The 24,603-nt window shown below is 36.5% G+C and overlaps 2 protein-coding genes across 2 annotated transcripts in view; both read left to right on the top strand.

Annotated features, from left to right (window-relative positions):
• The window catches only part of LOC126884254 (zinc finger protein 235-like), a 36,278-nt gene extending 17,878 nt beyond the window's left edge, over positions 1–18,400 (top strand). The window contains exon 2 of the mRNA XM_050650187.1: positions 10,818–18,400. Within this exon, the coding sequence (XP_050506144.1) occupies positions 10,818–11,740 (923 nt within the window). The 3' untranslated portion in view covers positions 11,741–18,400. The remainder of the gene's footprint in view (positions 1–10,817) is intronic.
• On the top strand, positions 4,958–6,188 carry LOC126884257 (uncharacterized). Its single transcript, XM_050650190.1, has 2 exons — positions 4,958–5,553; positions 5,618–6,188. Exons 1-2 carry the CDS (start codon positions 5,011–5,013, stop codon positions 5,936–5,938), a joined length of 864 nt encoding a protein of 287 aa, XP_050506147.1. The 5' UTR covers positions 4,958–5,010; the 3' UTR covers positions 5,939–6,188.
• Positions 18,401–24,603: the final 6,203 nt, after the last annotated feature.

Here is a 24,603-nt window from a genome sequence, read left to right as displayed (position 1 = left end):
CTCTTTTTCTTTTTCCTTGGGGATTCCACTCTAGGGCAGTTTTTGCAATACTGGAATTATCTTTTCGGAGTGTGTGACCTATCCAGTCCCACTTCCTGGACTTTATTTCATTTTCTACCCTCTTCTGTTGGGTCAGGTGTAGCAGATCTTCGTTTCTGATGGTTTTTGGCCAGAAAATACGGACAATTCTTCGTAGACATTTGTTAACAAAGACCTGCAATTTGTCTGTAAGGGATTTTGTCACTTTCCAGGTTTCACTTATAAAATGAGTATAAGTACATGCCATAGAGTAGAACAGACATTTGACTGGAATATTCGGATCTTTGTCCTTGTAGTATATTCCCCAGACCTCCAAACAGGGTTAAGCATGCTGAATGCTTGTTGAGCTTTTCGTATCCTCATATGTCATCTTCTGTACCTCCGCTTTCTGTTATGACACTTCCAAGATACGTAAAGTTTTCCACATTTTCAATCTGAGTGTTGTCGATATTAAATAGCATGTTATTCCTTCCTCTGTAAGAATGGGAGAGGATAGGCACCAAAAGGAGCACTGAATGCTAGAATGCAGGGAAAGACCGGTTGGAAAGCCAAGAAAGCGCTGGGAAGACACAGTAAACAGCGACGCACAAGCCCTTTTAGGAGTCCGTGTATGGAGAAGAGGGGGCACAGAAAAGCGAGAGTGTAGGCAAAAAATAAAGGAGGCCAAGGCTCAATTTGGGCCGTAGTGCCGTAGAAGAAGAAGAAGTTATTTCTTGCATTTATTCTCATGGTTTTGGTTTTACTAATATTGATTTTCAAACCTATTTTATTGGCCTCAGTGGAAAGTGTTTCCAATTGGTCGGCCACATCCTGGAACCTTTGTCCTAACAGTCAGATATCGTCGGCATATTCTAGATTTTTTTTTTTCATTATATAAAGGTACAAAATTAAACTTTATTTATTATTTATGGGGTTTTTGTTTAATTGTCTATGTATACAAACAGAAAATATTTACTAAATAATAGATTAAAAAAAAAATTTTTGTTGGTCTGTGTTATTTTCCTAGATAATTTAATTCAGCACCAAAAGTTCTATTATACCATTTACTCAATTAATAAAGATTTTGGTGAAAAGCAATAAGGTCATTTCGCTACAACACACAGACACACACAAAATTAAATTACAGCATACACACATACATAGACACACACACCCGACTGGAAAATGCTGCTGTAATTTTATGAATGATACATGAATCACTTATAAAATGAGTATAAGTACATGCTATGTTTACAACTGTACGTTTTAAAAAAAAATAGAAAACTTTTTTTTTAACTTTATTCTGTATACAAATATTAATAGCAATAAATAATGTCTTAACTAGTCTAAAAATGCAGCATAAAAGAGGAAAAACCTCTCAATGTTTACAGAATAGACCGATTTGCATAAAAATTTGGTATTAAGTTCACGTTAACATCTATACTATTGTTTTTTTAAGGGTGAAAACTACCCCTTATTGCCAGAATCTATAAATTACTCAAAAAAAGTGAAATTTCTTCCGATGAATTAAATAATGATTGTCTGATACTCTAACTATAATTATTGACTATTTCAACCTTTTAAAAGTTCATTTTTAAGGGTGAAAACTATCCCTAATTGCTCAAATTTATAAAAAAGCTTTGGGAGGATAAAATTTGGATGAGATGATTAAGGTACCTAATAATGGTTTGATATTCTTAATATAATTTCCGAGTATTTCAACCCTTAAAAAATTATTTTTTAAGGGTGAAAACTACTCTACATTCCGAACTTTACAAAAAAGTTTATAAACAGTGCGATTTGGTTAAGATGAATTGAATAATGATTTTTTGGTGCTCTAAGTTTAATTTTTAAATACATATTTCAACTCTTGAAAATTGATTGAAAATTCATTTTTAGGCTTTAAAGTAGCCTTTCATTGTTAAAATGTATAAAAATCTTAAGATAACAAAATTTGGAGTAAGTTACTAAATACCTAATGATAATTGAAACATAAAATTAATAAAACGCTCTAATCTAATATTTATATTTTTACAATAATAATACAATTTCACATACATTTGTAAATCATATAATATTTATTTATAAATCATATCTCACATATACCGGGTGTCTACTTATATTTTCCCCCATTTTAACTGCCTAGTAACTTCTAAAGGCTCAAGATAGAAATATGCGGTTTTCGCTGAAATGTTTTATTTTAGTAATAGTATATTGTACAACAAGAGAGAAAAAAGACATATTTCTCACGAGCGTAGAAGTTTGTTGGCACGAGCCGAGTGCCGCAAATCAAGCGAGGGAGAAATACGTCGTTTTCTCACGTGTTGTACACTGTACTTTTTCTATGGATGCGTTTTTGTCAAGAGTTCAATCTTCAAAATTAAATAATTTAGGTGCTATTATGTAGATGATTATTAGGTGCTATTATGCCAAAATTGAAATAAAATACATATTTATTATACACATATGTAGGTAATTAATATTCTTAATATTTATATACATACTTTTATTTATTTAAAATTATAGTTACCAGTTATATTTGAACAGTTTTTAAAGGTAATTCCTCGTAAGTTTTGATTTGACACATTTTATTTGACAAAAATATTTGTGTTTGTATTGTGCATGTTACCATGGAAACCGCGATTCTACGTATGGAACCCGTGAGAAAAAATATTTCTCACTGCAATGGCTGACTTTTCTCACACCCAATGTATGTAAGTAGTGAGAGAAGTTGCACATTGTATAGCATCCATAGAAAAAAGTTTTGTCTGAATAGGTTGAGTTTTTTATATCGCTTTCAGTTACGAAAAAAAAATGGCGGATTTTTGAAGAAAACTTTGTTGACTTTTTTTAATGGAACACCCGTATATTTTTTTGTAATTTGAAAGAGTGGTCATTCACCTATCCAGCGATATAAAGATTTTTTAAAATCGGTTGTCAAATGACAGTAATTAATTTTTAAAATGAGAGGTGCAACGTGGATATCACATAACTAAATAACATAACTTAGCAAATTGGTATTATATTATACCAATAATTAGTGATGTAAAAAAACGTGTTTTTTTTGAATTCTAAAAAAAACGGAAAAAAAACAATAAAAAACGTGTTTTTTTTGTTTTTAATTGTTTTTTATTAGTTTCTCAACGTAATATTAACAATATCAATATTAGGAGTTGTTTGTAAGCCTAAAGATCACCCAATATTTCAATATTATATCCAAAACATCTAGAAACTCAGTGTTTGACGTTCCTTTTTAAAAAATATTGGAAACATTAAACCCTTACTGCGTTTATCTATTATTTTTTTAGGTCGTTGCTTTTGGGGAATCACCGAAATTTAGCAGGACGCTCGTATTCGTTGGCGCTGAGAAAACCGGGGAATTACCGATTAGCTTTTGCAGGTGTTCTGTTGTTATTTTGTGATTTACTTGCCTTGTGCCGGAAATATTTGTGTTTAGTGCTTATTTAAGTGTGTTTAAATAAATTAATTATTGTTAATATATGTTCTGTGTTTTATGATAATAAATTATTTGTTACCTACTGTAGTGACATTAGTGACAAAAACTGAATGTTTATAATGTCTTCGAATTCGAGTTCTTGTTCTTCGCGGGAATCACGGGGAAGGAAAAGTTGCAAAGTAAGTTCCCTGTTTAAAATGCTAAAAACACAGAAAAAAAAACTCCTCAAGTAGAGTGTACTTTTTGTACACTTCAACTATCAAAAAATGGGACACGTTTGTTGGAACATATTAAAAAATGCCTAAAATGTCCAGAGGAAGTTAAAATAAAGTATGGAGTGACGGAGAGAAAACAACGAAACATTGGACTATTACAAACAATACATGAAAAAAGGGAGGAAAAAGTTAAAGGTATGTACCAAAGCTCTAAAAATATTTCCAAATTTCCCTCTTCTTTATTTAGTAGAAATTCCTAAAGATAACCTTACTTTACAGACTTATTTTTAAATTTAATAAATTTGGGAATTTTATTTACAGAACAACCGAAATCACAATCTAAAGAGGTGTCCGCATTCATGGATAAAATGACACCTGAATAAAAGTAAAAGCCGATGAACTGCTTAGCCGGGCTATCTATTCAAGTCAAGCACCACTGGCTTTAGTAGAAAATATACAGTGGCAGAAGTTGTTTAAATTTCTCAGACCTGCTTATCAGATACCAACCCGACACCTTGTATCAGGCCCACTATTAGACAGTGAGTACCTACGTGTAAAGGCTATGGTTTCGGAAAACATTGGTAAGATTTAAGTTTTACCATATTTATTAAAATTTATTGTTTCGGCCCTTACTCTGTGAAATTCTGCGTAATAACAATAAATTAAATATTTTTTAGAAAATCCACAAATTACATTAGTTTTAATAATAATCTAATAAGGTTCCAACCGGTTTCGATGCCATTGCATCATTACCAAGGAGTGTTGTACAAAATGATGTAATTTGGCATCGACTCCGGTTGGAACCGTATTAGTTCATTAAAACTAATGTAATTTGGGGAATTTTGGAATTTTTAAAAAAATATTTAATTTACTGTTATTATATTTATTAAAACATTGACAATATATAGGCGAGCCGCTGTAAAATTACCACTGAACAACGTACTACGGACGAAGTTTAACAGGAAAGACCTTGAACAGCAACCAGATGCGGTACAGTGTTGTACCACACCGTCCGTCGTATATATTTCAGTAATTTTAGAACGGCCCGACTTTAATATAAGTAAACCTACATTATGCTAGTAGGTTGGACTAATGTGCTGGAGCACATTCTGTTGGACTAATGGTGGATGGATGGTCCAATATTAGGAACGAGGCTGTCCTAAACTTTGTTGTAACAACTCCAAAGCCATTCCTTTTTAAAATCATGCCCACAGGCACTGCACCTCATACTGCAGAATATATGGCAAAACCCTTGGTGCAGTAATACGTGAAATCGGTCTCCGAAAGGTATTTGGTATAGTCACAGACAATGCAGCAAACATGAAAGCTGCTTGGGCCTTGATTGAAAATGATTTTGATAATAACATTTTTACCTATGGATGCTTTGCTCATTCTCTTAATTTAATATTTACCGATCTCAAAAATTTAACAAGTCTGAAATCGTTTATTGCCGAGGCTGTTGCCCTTACAAAGGCCATCCGACAAAGCCACATATTATCTGCGTGGGTAAAGGAAAAACAAAACGAATTAAAAATAAGTTGCAGTCTTAAACTCCCAGTGCCTACCAGATGGGGATCATTAGACCGGGTACAAGGATACATTATGCTTCTGGAACCAATTGCTAACACAATTACCTCTGTAGAAGGTGACACACCAACGATTTCAAAATGTCTGCATTTATTTAAAAAAATGGTTAACACCTCATTAGAAAATGTCACTAAAAGTCCATTGTTATCCAAAGAGGAAGCAGATACAAGGGCAATTTTTGAAAATCGGAAGAAGTTTGCTATTTATAGTGTTCATTTTGTAGCTAACCTTTTGGATCCAAAATATCGTGGCTGCGAACTTAGCTCAGATGAGATGGTAAATTTTTTTAGGTTATAGTGGGTTTTATTTATATTTATATTAATTTTTTTATTTAATGTAGACTGATGCGACAGAAGTCATATACAAGGTAGCACAGAAGATGCCAGTTGTCGTTGTCAATTTTATTGCAAAAGAAGGACTATTCAAAAAGGCTTTTCTATGGAATGAGGACACAATTGCAGCTATCAGCCCTATTGCCTGGTGGAGTGGTCTTTGCTCAAATACCGCACTCTCCAAGTTGGCGATTCGTTTTCTAGAGTTGCCAGCGACATCAGCAGCATGTGAAAGATCCTTTTCTTCATATTCGGGAATTCACACCAACAAGAGAAACAGGCTGACCAATACTCGAGCGTCAAAATCGTGTATGTGGCTCATAATTTAAAATTAATGGCTGAACTACAGCCAAGTGAATCATCCAGTTCAGAATCAATTGCTGGCCCTAGCTTCACAGTCAATCCTGCATTAGAATCTGAACCGGAACCAATGATAATATCCAATTCAGATCAGTCGAAGTCTGTCTTTGAAAGTGATGAAGAGGAAGCTTCAGAGTCTGAAGAAAATGCAGATAGCGACGGGACGGATCAGTGTTCATTTAAGGGATTCGGTTAATTAATTGAACCTTTTCAATCATTAAGACGTTGTTTTTTTTTATTTGATAAATTTTTATTACTTATTTTTGCTTTGATTTTGCAAGTTAACGAATAAACTCTTCTTATTTTGTTTATACCCATGGTCTTCTTATTTAAAGGATTTATACGAAATTAATTATGAAACGAAATAATACTTATTTTGTTATAAAATTATACAGAATATTATATTTATTATATGTTTTTGTCATTAAATAAACTGTACCCACTTAAAAAATCAAAATAAAAAAAAAAACGAAAAAAAAAACAAAAAAAACGAAGGCTTCGTTTTTTTTGCAATAAAAAACGGTTTTTTTTTTAAAAAACGGTACCGTTTTTTATTGGTTACATCACTACCAATAATACACTTCTAACTTACAGTATTATGCTTACAATTGAATTTCTCGATTTTTCCAAAAAAAATAATGGTTTTTTAACCGTAACTTTTTTTATTTTTTACCTTGGAAAGTTCTGTAACAAAGTATTTTGTAGGTTTTTACAAGAGCTTTAAGGCTATTAATATTAAGTCCTTTTAGATCCCCCAGTGTTAAAAAAGAGTGATTTTGAAAGGATCGGTAAAGGTAGTTTTTGCATGTTAGTACAAGTTTTAATTGTCAATATCTCACTCAATTTTAGCCGTACAAAAAATTTTCGCAAACCAAATTCTTGGGAATTAAAAAAGATACAATTTTTTTTCGTATCTCTGATGCTGATTTTTCTATTTTGAAGAAAAGGGAATTTTTTACCAAACTACAACAATTCATTATTCGCTTTTAACTCCTTTTTTAAACTAATCATTCTATGCCAGTCAAACTTCTACAATCTATTAATAATACATAAATAAAGAAGACTAAACAAGACCAACGACTAATTTTAATTAGAATGGTAATTAGGGGTTGTTTCTGCTCACTTTCTCGCTAAAAAAATAGGGACTGGCTTTCTTTTCATCATAAGACACTCAATTTTTGAGCTAGACACTTTTATTTTATTTTTAAAAATAAATCTTTAAATATTTTAAAATGAGTTTCTACAAGTTATCCTCGAAAAATTCATAGTTTTCCCGTCTTTTGACTTTGAAACTTCAAAATTTAGCATTTGACGAAGAAGAGCTAACCTATAATAAAGTATAGATCGGTTACTGTTGGTCTTAAAGAAAATTTTAAAAAGTCGTTTGGTTTATTTTGTCAAAAGCTACATTTTTGTTAATTAGAGTTGTTTTGATAGAACTAATAATTTTTGAGTTATTGGCAGAAAACTGATTAAAAACATTGATTTTTTTCGATATAAAACTAACACTTTCGATAGCTAATTAATCGAAAACTTCATCAAAAAAATGTATAGAGCATTTTTTGCTTAGAATTAATTTTTTTACGAATTTTTGCGATCAAAATATCCAAAAATTTTCACCTCCGAGATAGGGTGACAACTACCCCCATGGTAAAAGCGCCTTTCGGCATCATACAGATTTTGATCCTTAGACTATCCAACAAGCCCAGTAAAAGAAGTCCGTCAAGGAAACATTGGTTTAAAACGCTACATTAAATCTGTGGCTTGGTTCTAAAAGAGCCAATGTCAAATTTTTGTTTTTTTGTACAGCTTTCTTTTGAATTTAATATTGACGAAACAAAATGCAAAAAATTTAAATTGGCCATTTTATCACCAAGTCACATAATGTGGCTTAATGCTAAAAGGGCCAGTGTCAATTTTTTGCATTTTGTCAATATTAAATTCAAAAGAAAACTGAAGAAAAAAACAAAAATTTGACATTGGCCCTTTTAGAACCAAGCCACAGAAATATGCATTTTTAAAATATTTAGCTAACCTGCCCTAGGTAACATCTGAGCTGTGGATTTGACTTGTTTACATGTTGAAAGTATGACGGCCTCAACATGTAAACAAGTCAAATCCACAGCTCAGATGTTACCTAGGGCAGATTAGCTAAATATTTTAAACATCCATATTTAATGTAGCTTTTTAAACCAATGTTTCCTTGACGAACTTCTTTTACTGGGCTTTGACCCACGTATTTTTGTTATATACTATCTTGGTGGTTAGCATGTACATTGCACGTAAGCACTGATGATGATTGGTAAACCAGTCGAAAACTAGTTATGCGATTTTGATGTGGCCCTTTTGAGGGTTTTTAAATATACCTTTTATACAGGATTTTACTGTTTTTTGTATTACATGGTATACAGCCAACCACAGGAATACTTCTTCCTTGTGAATTTTTATCCAATACCTACTTACTCTCAAATTTTCAAGCAAATCGATCTATTCTGTAAAAATTGCGAGGTGAAAACCTTCGATACCTGGACTAAATTTATTACTCTATCGCAGTGATTCTTAACCGGTGTTTCGCGGAACACAGGTGTTCCGCGAATGTGTTGCAAGTGTTCCGCGAAAAATATACGTTAATCTCGCAGACCTACGTGAAATTGTGTCGCTTCCAAGAGATCGGGAAGAATGAAAAATTCTCTTGACAATCTCGTCGGCGTATGCTATGCGTGTATTTATTGTCGCGGTTACCCGGTTACCTGTTTTCTGGTGTACCTGAAAACACTACTGGTCTCAGTCTTCGGTAGTGGTGCGAACTCCAAGCTTAAGATTGCTCATTTGATTTGCTTGAATACGCCCTATTTGTCACGTGCACGCAACCGTTTCTCGCCGAAAACGACGCACTATTTTTATTGAGTTTTAAGTTCCAGTTGATAGGTAAGTAATTTAGGTTAGTCTATTTAAGATTTAACAGCAAGTTCAAATAAAAATAAGGTTACTTAGAGCTAACAACAACGATGAATATTGTTAATTTACTTTTGTAATAATCACCTTTTAAAATAAAATTTGTTGCGCATTGCAGCAATGGACAAATTCCTTATTAAAAGAAAACGTAATTCTGACGATGCACAAGATATAAACTATGGAGCAGGTACCAGTACCTCTGTGGAGGGACAGCTTCCCATTTCCCAACCAACCAAAAAAGTTAATCGCCAGTATTCGGAAGAATATTTGAGTTATGGCTTTACATGGAAAGGTGGTGAAGATTGTCCCATGTCAAATTGTCTTGTGTGTGGTGATGAAAATTTATCAAATTCGGCAATGGTCCCGGCTAAACTAAAACGCCATTTTTCAACGAAACATGCCAATCTTAGTTCTAAAAGTAAAGCATATTTTCAAAGATTGTTGAACATGCAAGAAAAGCAGGTAAGAAGTTTTGAAAAAATTGTTAAAATTTCTGACAAAGCACAATTAGCTTCTTATAAAATGGCTGAATTAATAGCTATAAGGTTGAAACCGCATACTATTGCTGAATCTTTGGTATTACCAGCGTGTGCAGAAATGGTAAAAATTATGTTTGGTGAGGATGCAAAAAAAGAAATTATGAAATTTCCCCACTCCGACGATACAATAAGAAATAGAATTAAAAATATGTCAGACGATATTGAAAGTACAGTTTTTGGTATTATGACACGAGAAAATTTTACATTGCAAGTTGACGAATCCACTGACTTTAGTGGCAAAGCCTACTTAATAAGATTCATTCGTTTTATTTCTGAAAACAAAATAGTAAATCAGTTTTTATGTTGTAAGGAACTTACTGAACATACAATGGGTCAAAATATTTTTAAGTGCATTACATCATATTTTGAAGAAAATAATATATACAAGAGCATTAAAGGTATTACTACAGTTTGCAACTTCATACTTGTGTGAATTAGGTTTTTCAACCTTCACAAACATAAAAACGAAGAAACGTGAAAGACTTGGAAATATTGATGAAGAAATGAGGATAGTGCTATTGCATACCGGACATTGCTAAAATTTGCAAAAGTCATCAGGCTCAAGTGTCGCACTAAATTTGTGTAATTTTTATGTTATTATGTTAGTTATACATCTAATTGTAAAATAAAATGTAATAAAATGTATTTATTAATCTACATATTTTTTGTTAATTTCTATTTTTAGAATATGTTTTTATTCTTATATTTTGTTTTTGCATGTATTTGCAGTTAAAGAACGTGTTTTATTTACATTTGCACAGTCGTAAAAATGAAAGAATACCCATGAACGAACATATAAAACACACTGTATTTTCCTGTCACCGTGTCACACAAAAAATTGGCCAGCGCAAGTAACATGTAATAATTATTGTTACATGTACTTGCACTGGACAATTTTCTTTGTGACACGGTGACAGGAAAATACAGCGTGTTTTATAAATGTTCGTTCATGGGTATTCTTTCATTTTTCCTATTGTATTTACATTTGCACCCCTTATTTAGTGTTTCCTATAAAATAACACAATGGTGTTCCGCCACTTTTTCAAAATTTGTCAAGTGTTCCCCAGCTTTGAAAAGTTTAAGAACCACTGCTCTATCGAATGGAGTAATAAGCTTAAAAATGTCCAGGTAACTTCCACTGTAGCAACAGTGATTGTGATGTGATGATTGATGTTAAATATGGTGTATTACATACATATTATATGTTATTATTGATAGCTGTGATTTCCTTTCTCTGTATCTATTTCCTGACTGCCAAAGACTTGTTTAAAAGAAAGCGGCGTACTATTGGCAATATATTTTATGCATACATTTTTTTCTTGTAGTAAATGTTTATAGTTGTTTTGTATTTTAGGTATTCCTCAGGAGGACAAAGTGAAAATTGAGGAAACATTTTTCGAACATTCATCCCATGAAGAATACTTTACGAGTCGACACACTGAAGGAAAAACCGTAAATAAAAATACAACAGTTCAGACTAGGCAAAAATCTTACAATTGTGAAATTTGTTTTAAGAACTTTTCTAAAACTTCTAGTTTGAAAAGACATTTGCTGTTACATTCTGGGGTAAGACCTTACAAGTGTGAAATTTGTTTCAAGCAGTTTAGTGAAGCACATCGTTTGAAAACACATAATATGAAGGTGCACACTAGAGAAACGCCGTACAAGTGTGAAACTTGTTTTAAACAGTTTAGTGAGGCCCACACTTTGAAAAGGCATTTGAAAAAACACACTGGAGATAAGCCCTACAAGTGTGAATGTTGTTTGAAGGGGTTTATTGAAATAGGGGATTTGAGAAAACATTTGAGAACACATACAGGAGAAAAACCTTACACGTGTGAAATTTGTTTTAAGCAGTTTGTTACAGCAGGTAATTTAAAAACACATTTGGTAGTGCACAGTGAGGAAAAACCTTACAAGTGCGAAATTTGTTTTAAGGAGTATTGCCAAGAAAATTCTTTGAAAGTGCATCTAAGAGTGCATACTGGGGAGAAACCTTACAAGTGTGAGATGTGTCTTCAGCAGTTTAGTTATACAAGAGGTTTGAAAAATCATATGAGGGTGCACACTGGAGAACAACCCTATAAATGTGAAATATGTTTTAAGCACTTTACTGAATCAAGTAGCTTAAGACTTCATTTAAAATGGCACATTGGAGAAAAACAGCACAAATGTGAAATTTGTTTTAAAGAGTTTAGCCAAGCCGGTAATTTGAGGTCACATTTGAGAGTTCACACTGAAGGAAAACTAACGAAACAAAGGCCCGGCGCAAATTGAACCTAAGCGAGACACAACCTGCGCCGGCGGGACGGGTGACCCGTGCAATTATTTTTCTAGCGCACCGCATATTGAACACAAGCCAATCCGACCGTTGTCTGTCGCCGTAACGAATAGAGACGGGCAAAATCAGTGCGGACGTCTAACGGTTACTTTTGATACCGGTTCTCAGTGGTACTGAGTACAAATACTGATTACAAAATATTAATGTATCTGATCCTTGTACTGAATTGAGTAGGCAACTTTAAATCCGTATTTCCGTACTTGTAACGTTTTAAATTCCTAACATCTCCCTAGTACTCGTAGCGGCATGACTTTCGTTCCAAAACGTCGAATTTGATCATAATAGGGCGCATAAAAAAATATCTTATACTGAATATTTTATTTCTGCACACAATATATATTTAAAATAATATCAGAATCCCTTCTGTTAAATTTTTAATTTTATATCTTCAATGTATTTAAAATATTAGTCATCATCATCATTCTCTTTGCCTTATCCCTATGCGGGGTCGGCTTCCCTAATTGCATTTCTCCACACAATTCTATCTTGGGTCATATCAATGTTAATCCCCTTTACCAACATGTCCTGCCTTATCGTCTCCCCCCCTGTCTTCTTTGGTCTTCCTCTCCTACTCCTTCCAGGGATCTGCACTTCAGCTATTCTTCGTATTGGGTGATGTAAAGTCTCGCCGTTGAACATGACCAAACCATCTTAACCTATGCTCTCTCATTTTGGCATCAATTGGTGCCACACCTAGACTTCCCCTAATATACTCATTTCTAATTTTATCCTTCTTTGTCACTCCACTCATCCATCTAAGCATTGTCATTTCCGCCACATGCATTCGTTGTTCCTCTTTCTTTTTCACTGCCCAACATTCAGTTCCGTACATCATATCCGGTCTTATGGCTGTTTTATAGAATTTTTCCTTCAGCTTCATTGGAATTTTTCTGTCACACAACACACTACTCGCTTCTTTCCACTTCATCCATCAGCCCTAATTCTACTGCATGCATCTCCATCTATTTCTCCATTACTCAGTAATACCGATCCTAGGTACTTAAAACTATTGCTTTTCACAATCATTTCACCATCCAAAGATACCATTTTATTTGTAGTAGCTCCATCTTTAAATGAACATTCCAAATACTCTGTTTTTGTCCTACTAAGTTTTAAACCTTTTTCCTCCAGAGCTTGTCTCCACTGTTCCAGTTTTTGTTCTAAGTCTCTTTCACTATTTCCTACTAACACGACATCATCAGCATACATTAAGCACCATGGAATGTTACCCTGTAGTTTCGCTGTTATCTGGTCCAAAACTAATGAGAATAAATACGGACTAAGCACAGAGCCTTGGTGCAATCCTACTTTCACATGAAATTTATCAGTCTGTCCTAACACTAGTTGTTACTCCCTCATACATATCCCTCACAATCTTTACATATTCACCAGGGACTCCTTTCTTATTGAGTGACCACCACAGAATCTCTCGAGGAACTCTATCATATGCTTTCTCAAGATCAATGAATACCATATGAGCATTTGTTTCTTTACTCCTGTATTTTTCCATCAACTGCCTTATAATGAAAATTGCATCTGTTGTTGATCTACCCTGCATAAAGCCAAATTGATTCTCGGATATTTCGGTCTCTTCACGTATCCGTCTATCAATTACTCTTTCCCATATTTTCATGGTGTGGCTAAGCAGTTTTATAACCCTGTAGTTTGTACATTGTTGTATATCTCCATTGTTTTTGTAAACAGGTACCAGTATACTGCTTCTCCATGCGTCTGGCTTTTGTCCAACTTCCATAATTCTATTAAATAGACCTGCTAGCCACCTTGTTCCTGTCTCTCCCAATGCTCTCCATACTTCCCCAGGAATATCATCTGGTCCTACCGCTTTTCCTTTCTTTATTTTTTGAAGCGCTTGAGCCACTTCCTCGTTGGTTATTTTGGTGACCATTGCTGCTACTGTCTCCGTTGACTCTACAGGCTGCATGTCAAATTCTTCATTTAATAAGCTGTCCAAGTACTTTCTACATCTCTTTTTGACATCCCTTTCGTGAACTAGTATTTTATTATTTTCATCTCGGATACATCTAATCTGATTAAAATCTTTTGCTTTCTTTGCTCTCTGTTTGGCTATTTTATATATCTTCGTTTCGCCTTCGCTGGTATCAAGTTGATCGTATAGGTTTGAATACGCTTCTGCTTTGGCTTTTGCTACTGCTACTTTCGCTTAATTTTTCGCCACCATATAGTTTTGAAGATCTGTGTCGGATCTGGTTTCTTGCCACTTTTTATATAATTTTCTCTTCTCTTTTATTTTTCCTTGTACTTCTTTTGACCACCACCAAGTCTCTTTATCCTCAAACTTTTTTCCTGGCGTTTTCCCAAGTATTTCAATAGCAGTCTCTTTAATACTACTGACCATTTTTCTCCAAATTGTATTAGGGCTTCCTTTCATGTTCCAACATATTTTTTCTACTATTTTTCTCCTGAATAGACCTTCTTTCTCATCTTTCAGCAGCCACCACTTGATTTTTTGTGGTCCTCTCCGATATTTTTGTTTAGTTTCGCTTTTTTACTTCGATGTCCAGAACAAGTAGCTTATGTTGTTGGCTTACTGTCTCACTAACTATTACCTTGTAGTCCTTGCATTCACGTATGTCTTCTTTCCTTAACATGAAGTAGTCTATTTGGGATTGATGTTGTCCACTTTTGTAGGTAATAAGTTGAGTTTCTCTCTTTTTAAAGAATGTGTTAACAATCGCCATATCCAATGCTGTTGCTAATTCAAGCATGTCATCTCCAGCTTCATTTCTAGTTCCAAAGCCTAATCCCCCATGTATTGTTTCATATCCTGTCTTGGTTTGGCCCACATGTGCATTGAAACCACCTCCTATTATAACTTTCTCCTCTGCTGGAATATCACTCAGTACGTCTCCTAATTTATATCTTTATATCATAGAAAGCTCTTCTTTCATTCTCACCCAGACCTGTTTGGGGAGCATACACACACAACATTCAATACCTCTTTATCAATTACAAATTTCACTGACATCATTCTATCACTCGTTCTTACAACTTCTACTACGTTATCTTTCATTTCACTATCAGCAATTATACCAACTCTATTTCTAGTGTTACTACTACCTACATACCACAATTTGTATCCTTCACCTAGTTCTTTCGCCCTTTGTCCTTTCCACCTAGTTTCTTGAATACAAGCAATTTGAACTCTTCTTCGTTTGAGCGCATCCACTAACTCCAGACTCTTACCTGTAAGACTACCAAGATTCCACGACCCTATCCTGATTTTTCTAACCTGCAATTGTGTTCCCCCTGAAATAGTCCTCACCCGGAGATCCGAACGGAGGCTCATTTTACTTCCGGCACATTTTACCTCAGGAGATACCATCATTTCAGTATGTTTTTTATATCATTGGAGAAGGTCTTGTCATTAGTATGGCCTGAAAAGATTTTGTTTGGATATTTGATGCCTGAATGCCTTTTCTATCAGCACCATACCCTGCCCTGTACGTTTAGCCAATACACCACCAATGCAACCAAAGTGCAGTATTACCCCACACCCGCCTGCATTTTTCTGTATGGGCCAGGATCCCTACTATAAGGACTGCCCTATAAGCCAATGTATTGTTGCCCGTATCCCGCCACTAGGAGGCACGTACTTTATTCGGGATTCGGGTATTTAAAATATTGGTAATATCTCCAATTATGATTTTAACTGTGTAATAAATTACTACCAACTACCACACCAACAACGCATTATTTGCATGAATGCATTTTTCTATAGTCAAAACTGCTTACATATTATATTTATATCTCGTCTACATATTTTGTTTTTAAGCATAAACAAAAATGTAGATACAGTGGAACCCCGATAAGTCGGCCCCCGATAACCCGGAACTCCGGCTAACCCGGACTGATTTTTATCAGACAAACATTTCAACAATAAAAATGTATTGCTGTTACAAAATCTCGTGAACCTAATTCATTCATTTGGTGACGTCAATATACGAACGAAACGATTGAATCCGACATTACTGAAAATATCAGGGTGCAGATGGGACCCTGTCGCGCAATTCGCAGCAAATAAAATAGTCGTATGTTTTTTGCTTCATTTTATTTCGGTTATACATACGCATTTTCAAGGTTCACGAGGTTTTGTACCAACTCTATGTAATATTATATTTGAGAGATAATGGAACCGGATTGAACTACATTTACCATAGTAAAAATGACTCATGGCACACCACATTCATTGTGGTGTTATCGAAAACAGGCACCTGTATTATCCTTTATTTATTTGAAACTTTCTTAGCATTGTTTAGAAAAGACTATTAAAATTCTTTTTTTAACAATGGTCTTAGTTATCATTGTTATTAAATAACATAACATCAGAGACGGTATTGTGTGTAGTAAAGTCGTATTGTTCGCTTCGGTTTTGTAATCGTTCGTAAATTTATTCAGATTTTGTGTTTGCGTGTCTTTTGTCTATAAGGGCAACAAAACGTAAAAATGTTGTAGTGACAATGGAAAAGATACTAGAAGCATTAAGTAGAATTGATAAAGGTGAATCTTGCAGCATTAAATTATGGTGTCGGTACATCTACAGTATAGGATTGGAAGAAAAATAGAACTAAAATCGAAGAATTTTTTTTCAAAATGATAACAAAAGACAGTTTGGACAATCGGTGCAAAGCTAATAAAGCTAAGAATGAGACATTTGACGACGCTTTGTATGTGTGGTTTTGTGTGGAATGCGAACGTGGTTTACCAGTGTCTGTGTGACAATTATAACGGAGTTTATCTGTAAGCATACCATATTTTATTAATTTTTACCATTTTCTCCGGCTAACCCGGATTTTCGATAACCCGGATCGGCCGCGGTCCCAATTAATCCGAGTTAACGGGGTTCCACTGTACCTAATATTATGATGACAAATTTTATTTGAGGGTAATGCGATATTCATAGATATCCTTAACGGTTTTTAAATAATGAATCATTTCTCAATGATAATGTTGTGTAAATTTAAGAAATGAATAATACAAAATTTTTATACCTATATAAAGGGGATTACGCCATCATTTGTGACATTGTATTTCTAGGCCTGGATCCCGCGTACCAAAAAAAAGTTGATTAATAGCAAGCTGAACATTTGTTACCTAATAGCTTAACGGTGTCTCGTCAGACAAACTTTGATGTATGGGAACACTGGAACACAGAAGTTTTAATTGTGGAACAGGTTAAAAATTTGGAACGTCATACTACGAAAACGTCCCGTGTATTTTGTCGGACAGAACTTCCAATTGATTTGTTACCCTTTCATTAAACTCTCATGCGAAAATCAGACTGGTATTTATCACCAACTGTGCATTTTAATAAGTCCGACACGTAGAACATGTCAAATGACAGGAATTATGACAGGTGATAAATAGCAGTCTAATTTTTGCATGAGAGTTTAATGAAAGGGTAAGAAATCAATTGGAAGTTCTGTCCCATAAAATACATGGGAGGTTTTTGTAGTCTGACGTTTCAAATCTTGTTCCACAGTTGACCTGTTCCACAATTAAAACTTCCCCTGTTCCAGTGTTTCTATACATTAAAGTTTGTCCGATCAGATACCGTTACGCTATTAACAAATTTTCAGCTTGCTATTAATCAACTTTTTTTTGTTACGCGGGATCCAGGCCTATTCGTTTTAAGTAACCTTTTTTCTAATAATGTGTTCTTGTAAAGGCATATCTGGTATCGCCGTTTATTTTGTCTACGAGTACCTAATAAAGTTAGCAGAATTTTAATGACAAAGCGGTGTTGGGTTTTGATTATATGTACTATTTTTATTTATCACAGTAAATTGTATTTACCATTCGTATTCAGTTCGTTTCCTATTTTCTCCCATACCTCGTCTTTTAATTTCGTCCTCATATAATGGTCGTGGCTGGTATCATATACGATGGGATAATTTCGAATGATTTCTATCAGCTTTTCAACGTCCATCTCGCAAACAAAAACACAACTGAGAATTGAGTCACGCGTCCCACGACACAAGAAAACTGTACGCCAATGACAAACCTTCCCAAGCTAGACCTGCAAACGCATGAACTGATAGTAGGATGCGCAGAACAGTCTACGCAGTCCTCCGGTGCAGGTTGTGTCTCGCTTAGGTTCAATTTGCGCCGGGCCTAATCCACGCTTACTGTTCCTCTATCCGCTGGGAGGGTTGACATGGTGATATTTCTAGTGTTGATATGACCATTGGAGATGGTCTTACGAAGGTGCATTATAAGTTTATTTTTAAAAAATTCCTTATCACGGTTCTTGTGTCGTTATTGATTTTGTACTTATGTGGAGAAATAGTAGAGTGAAATTATTTCATTTTCCTACATCCAAATATAGGTTGGATCAAAAATTTGGATTAAAGTTTAAAGAAAACAACGCCTTTTTGGGGAAACTTGATGTTGGATGTATCCTATAGAATGGCAAAAGCGAGACCTGCCGCACGCACACATTTTTATATGGTTAGTCGAAAAAATTCGACCAGACGAAATCATATGTGCCGAGATTCTGATCACGAAAAATGACTATTTTATTATACATACTAGTTAATAAAATATTTAACCAATAATTTTGTATTAGTTTTAAAATCCTGAATCTACCCATTTATTGATGATTAGAGAATAAAACATTCGTGTCTCGTCAGAGAATACAACAACCCTCTCAACAGCAACCCTCTTCTCAACAACAAGCATCCATCAGCACTTCAAACAATCCTGAACCCAACGATTTCGTCTTCCAAAGAAGACAACTAAGACAAATGTCTTACGCCAATGCCGCAGCCAATCCACGCCCCAAAACCCAAGCCAGAAACCAAAATGTCATTAACGCCATAAACGATCCTACACTGTCCGAATATCTAATCAAGGATCTCCCAAAAGATCTTTGTAACAAACGCACTTTCTTTCGGCAAATAAATGCCACCACTCTCCTATCCAACAAAATTCATTCTTGCAAAGTACTCTCACATGGAATCGCACACCTTCGACTTTTTAATCCGATGAATGCAGGGGATATAGAAAAAGCTATCCACACAGCAACTGGCCAAACCATGGTTACGGTTCACAGCCGTAGCAGAAATGCTAACACTTCCACAAAAGAGCCCACCTACCTCCTCTGCATTACTGGTATCGACGTGGATTACTCCGAGCAGGAGGTCACCGACTTGCTCACAGAACAGCAATTCCCAGTCGAAAGACTGTGGAGAGTCAAAGCTTACAAAACAGGCAAGGACTCTAAAGTGATCAAGGTGGTGACCAAATCCTTGGAGAAATTCACGTCAGCATTGAGCCGAGGCATAACTCTAGATGGTGAAATCTACAATGCCGAACTTCCTCATGGCTCCGACCCTACAATCCCCACCCCAAAATATTGCAGCAAATGCTGCATTAACGGACACTCCATCGACGAATGCCCTCAAAAAGCATTCGTCTGCCCCCACTGCGGCGGCAACCACAAATCCAGCGCCTGCACCAAACAGCAGGAACCCAAATGCCCGAATTGCGGCGGTGACCACCCCGCATACTCCAACAAGTGTCCACAAAGACACACCATCCCCTCCGCCCAACACGAAATACAGCCACTTACGATCGAAAGATCATTCCCCCCTTTCGAACTCCCTACAGAAACAAAGAACATCTTGTCGATTCAGACTGCTCTGTTGCTTAACTTGTTGCCCGAACTTCGTGAACATATCGCTGCAATCACGGCTAATCTGATTAGCCAAGTCTACGACCACTCGACAGTGGTCCACGGGTACGGGAGCAATGTCACGGTGACATTCCGCTCCAACCACTAAACACCCTCCCATTATGGATTTCACCCTAGGCACAGTCAACTGTCAGGGTCTCTCCAAAAACAGACCCCTCATCAAGAATATCCTGTCGAAGCATAACATCCAGATCCTCGCACTCACAGATACTCTGTCGAAAAACGATCCACACTTCGCAGGATATTCGATCATCCATCGAAGCCGCTGTCAGGTTTCACGTGGGAATGGTATTCTCGTGAAACACGGAATACCGCACAACACACACACATTCCCACAAAATTTTCGTCCACCTGATGTGGACTTCCTGGCAATTGACGTGCATATCCCCAATAACGAAACCCTCACGATAGTCTCTTACTACAAACACCCGGATCAACCACTCAACAGGCATTTGCTAGAGTACTTTTCGAGGCTCGGCAAAGCTGTGTTGATGGGCGATCTAAATTGTAGACACACGCAGTTTGGTGATCACCGTCAAAACACAGAAGGCATCCGCCTCACGGATTATCTACTAGACCTTCCCATTTCAAGAATCACCAACACTGAATTCACGTTTATGAACGCCAATGGGGCCTCTATTGTCGACCACATCCTAGTTACTAGTAACATTCTGGATCGGTTCGGGGATAGATGCCACATAGGCGATTCAATAACGTCAGACCACGTACCTCTTCTTGTCGACACCGACATACTCATTCCAAAACAACCAAACCCTCCAAGATCTATAAGAGACTATCGTCACGCTAACTGGACTGAATTCCAAAACTTCATCACACAAAATCTCCCTATGTTAGGCGAACTCGATAGTATCGACACCAGTGCAACCGATATCGAGAACCTCATCACTGAGGCGATCACGCACGCAATTCCACTCAAACAAATAACATATACATCACCGGCACTTCCACAATACATCATTGCCAAAATCCAACATAAACGACGTCTTCTACGTCAATACAAGGCCAACAGAAACCCACTAATCAAAACAGAGTACAACCGGATCTGTGCCAGGATAAAGAGGGAGATATCTGTCCTAACGGCTCGTCGATGGGAAGATGCTACCTCAAAACTGGACTACAGAGACGGAGGTAAATTCTGGCAAAAATTCAAAGTCCTAACAAAACAAAAAGTATCTCAACCATCCCATCTGTTGGTCAACAACCACATAGTCAATTCCCCAGAAGGGAAAGCCGAAGCATTCAGAAATTCGCTTCAAAACAATTTTCAAACCCCAGATAACCCGAACTTTGATCGCATATTTAAATTCAACACAGAATACATTGTAAATGTTACTCTCAACCACTACATTCCAGTCTATGATCCTATCATGGACCCCCTCACAGACAGGGAAACGGAGAGCTTTTGCCAAATCGGCAAAAACAGCGCTCCCGGACCTGATGGCATCAACCGAAGGTGCCTCAAAAAACTTCCAGAGAGTATCATTCCTCTTCTAACTAAAATATTCAATGCATGTCTCAAAAACAGCCACTTTCCTACTCCTTGGAAAGTGGCCAACACCATCATGCTTTTGAAAAAAGGCAAACCCCCAACCGACGTGGAATCCTATAGACCAATTTCATTAATCAATACTCTGGGTAAAGTTCTTAAGCTAATCCTAAAAGAGAGGCTCAATGACTTTCTCGAAAACCACAATATCATACCAAAATTCCAATATGGATTCCAGTCAGGTAAATCTACTAAACATGCATTAATAGATTTCACTACCAAAGTTACTCAAACCATCAACGATGGTTCATTCGCCATAGCCACATTTCTGGATGTGCAGAAGGCTTTCGACCAAGTCTGGCACGACGGGCTTGTTCGGAAACTTCTGGACATCGGGCTACCATTGCAATTTACCAAAATTGTACACTCCTACCTCCACAACCGCACTGTCAGAGTTAAAATAGGCGATCAAAAGTCCACCCCCTTCACTCCACAAGCTGGAGTTCCCCAGGGTTCAGTCCTAGCGCCGCTGTTGTACATCATCTACAACAGCGACATCACTAACCAAAATATCCCAGGTACTCGGCTGTTTCTCTATGCAGACGACACGACTCTGCTCTCAACGACCTCTCGATACAACCCAAGACTCCTCTTCAGAAGAGCCCAGGCTCTGTTGGATGGCGTCGGCGAATGGTGTTGTAAGTGGAGAGTCACGCTGAACGCGAACAAAACAACAACAATTGTGTTTCGCGCCCCTTCTGTGTCAAATAGAATCATACGCAATGAAGACGACCAATATCCACTGAGACTGTTGGGAGAAAGGCTTGTTGTTAGCCCGACTGCGAACTATTTGGGAGTACTGTTTACCAGGACTCTCAACTGGGACGCAGACCTAAAGGTAACTTTAGATAGGGTAAGGAACAGGGCCAGACTTCTCAACGCTCTCTCGGGAAAAATTGGCAAGACACACAAGAAGACTCTCATTCACACTTACAAGACCTTTATTCGACCCGTCATGGAGTACAAATCATGTATCTACTCTCTTTGCTCAAGACAAAAACAAGAGAGGTTGTTGAGGACAGAACGTAGAGTCTTGCGTAGATGTAACTATGAGCACTGGCGATATCCCTCAAACGAAATCCATAACATCTCGAACACCCCCAAAATCACCGAGAGAATAAACTCTCTGAACAGGAACTTCACAATCAAAGTAATCAACGGCCCCCCTTCCGACACACAAGAATCTCTCAAATGTTCCTGTTCATCTTCCGGCCACGTACTCCACCGAAAGCCCAAACGCAAAAAGATTCATGTACCGTCCGCTCTAATGCAAACATGCATTGACGAACTCCCGGTGGAGTACGAAAACATCCTTGAGGCTACCCCGTTAGCCTACCGTACCCACCTCTAACATTTCCTCTTCCCTGCCCCGAACAGGGAGAAGTTGGTTTTTTGCGGTTTCCCAACTTCATTGCACAATTATACCTGTTCGTCCCAAGAAAATAGCCGCAACTATTTTCTCCACTCGAACGCACACTGTCCACGCTGCGCTCAAAGCCACCTCCTGATCGCCGACGAGGGACGCAGGTTCGCCTGTCGTTGTACAATGGTTTCTAGGGAGACTGGTCGAGAGCAAAGCACGGACAGTACACGTAAATGTCTATGGAACCAACAACAATCCATCAAACTTTCTTCTCTGTTGACTTCTTAGCCTTCTGGACACCACCGTCCGGCATAACCCAGGATCCAAGAACACCAGGACACGGCGCTTGCCCCAGTGTGTTTTTCGGACTGTTTGCTTTTGCTGCCAACACTAAACATTCACCTCAAACCCTGAAGAGGACAAAATCCTAAACGGGGAAGCACATTGAACGCATTTCTTCTGAACATTATCCAGACAAGCAAATCAAACAATGTTGTTGTTGTTGTCAGAGAATAGAACTCTGCTCCATTTACCAGGATCCCAATTGACGTGTTCTCAGACAAACAAGTCGAGCTTGTTTCTGACTTGCGTACAATTTGGGCCGTAGACTTTATTAACACAGACTGAGCGTACCTTCCGCGCTTCCTGACCACAAGATATCTTTGACTGGTTTGGTGCTATTTCTTTCTAGCACATTGTATCGAGAAACTAACATGCTTCATACTAATCCCCACTTAAAAGTGATGTGAATGACACTGTCACAACTTTACTATGTGCAAGAGTGAAGCAGTACTGATAAAAAAAAAGAATGTTTGTGTACTTTGTACGCACGTAAGAAGTTATACTTCTATTATATGATTTAAACGAAATTAATTTAAACGAAGTTGGTCTGTGCCCATTGAATTGGCAAGTACCTAGCATCTTCGAGCAGGGAACCATGGCACCCTTTTAGCATGTGTTCCACTTTATCCATTAACATCGACTTGTAGTCATAACATTTTAACATATTACATTATGTAAACCATATATGATGATGTTAAAACTATTTACAGTGTGCTAGTTTCAAAATACTCGGCAGGATGCACTGAAGATGTTCTGTTTAGAACGAAAACGTTCTGCAATCGATGACATTTTATAGTTTTAAATAAACGATTTTATACCAGAATACATCTCGAAGTTTTTACTTCTGTATTGGTTTTTAAACTATGGTATACAGCCAACTATTGGGATTTTCCCATTGATTTTTTTTTTTTGAAATTAATATACTTTTTATTTATATTTTATTTAAATATTTTTTTTATTACTCCAATTTATTTAACAATCTGTTCCGTTAGGAACAATCAGTTAAAGTTATGACTTTCTTAGGCTATGACGTGTAGGTAAGAATTCCAATGAAAACTTTCCTTTCTAAATTATCAACAAATGTATAGATAGTACTACTAGTAAAATAAAGTAAAACTTAAAATAGTTCTAATTTATCTAAAATCTATTTGGTAAGTCAGTTGGTTTATAACGCTTATTAAGTCTGCGAACTTCACCCTCCGTGTTTAATAATTCACTCGCGAAATCATTTGGATGCGCACTAAGTCTTTCTTCATACTTTTCATTGTATTTGCTGATTTCTTCTTTGATGCTGGGAACTTTCAGGTCTCTCTCTATTATTGCGTTGGGGACGTACCATGGAGCGTTTACTATGGTTCTTAATGCCTTATTTTGAAAACGTTGTATAATTTCCAAAGTTGCTGGCTGAGCCCCATAGCTGTATGCCATAGGTCCATATGGGTTTAAGTATGGCTTTGTATACCACTAATTTATTTTCATTGACAGTCTTGAATATCTACCCAGAATCCAGTACATTTGTTGAAGTTTGAGTCCAAGTTGCTTTCTTTTGGTGAATATGTGTTTTCTCCATGTTAGTCTTTTATCTAGATGTATGCCCAGGTATTTGGTTGTATCTACTTGTAATAATTGTTTGTTGTTTATGTATACTGGTGGACAGCTCTCTCTTCGCATGGTAAATGTCATGTGGGTCGATTTTGTTTCATTAGCTCTTAGTTTCCATTTTTTTAACCATTTTTCTATTTTATTTAAGTGGGCTTGTAAGTTATGCGAAGCTCTTTGGGGGTCTGTGTGA

Source organism: Diabrotica virgifera, chromosome 5 (genome assembly GCF_917563875.1).
Source record: "Diabrotica virgifera virgifera chromosome 5, PGI_DIABVI_V3a".
Taxonomy (NCBI): Eukaryota; Metazoa; Arthropoda; class Insecta; order Coleoptera; family Chrysomelidae; genus Diabrotica; species Diabrotica virgifera.
This window is presented reverse-complemented; position numbering and strand designations above follow the sequence as displayed.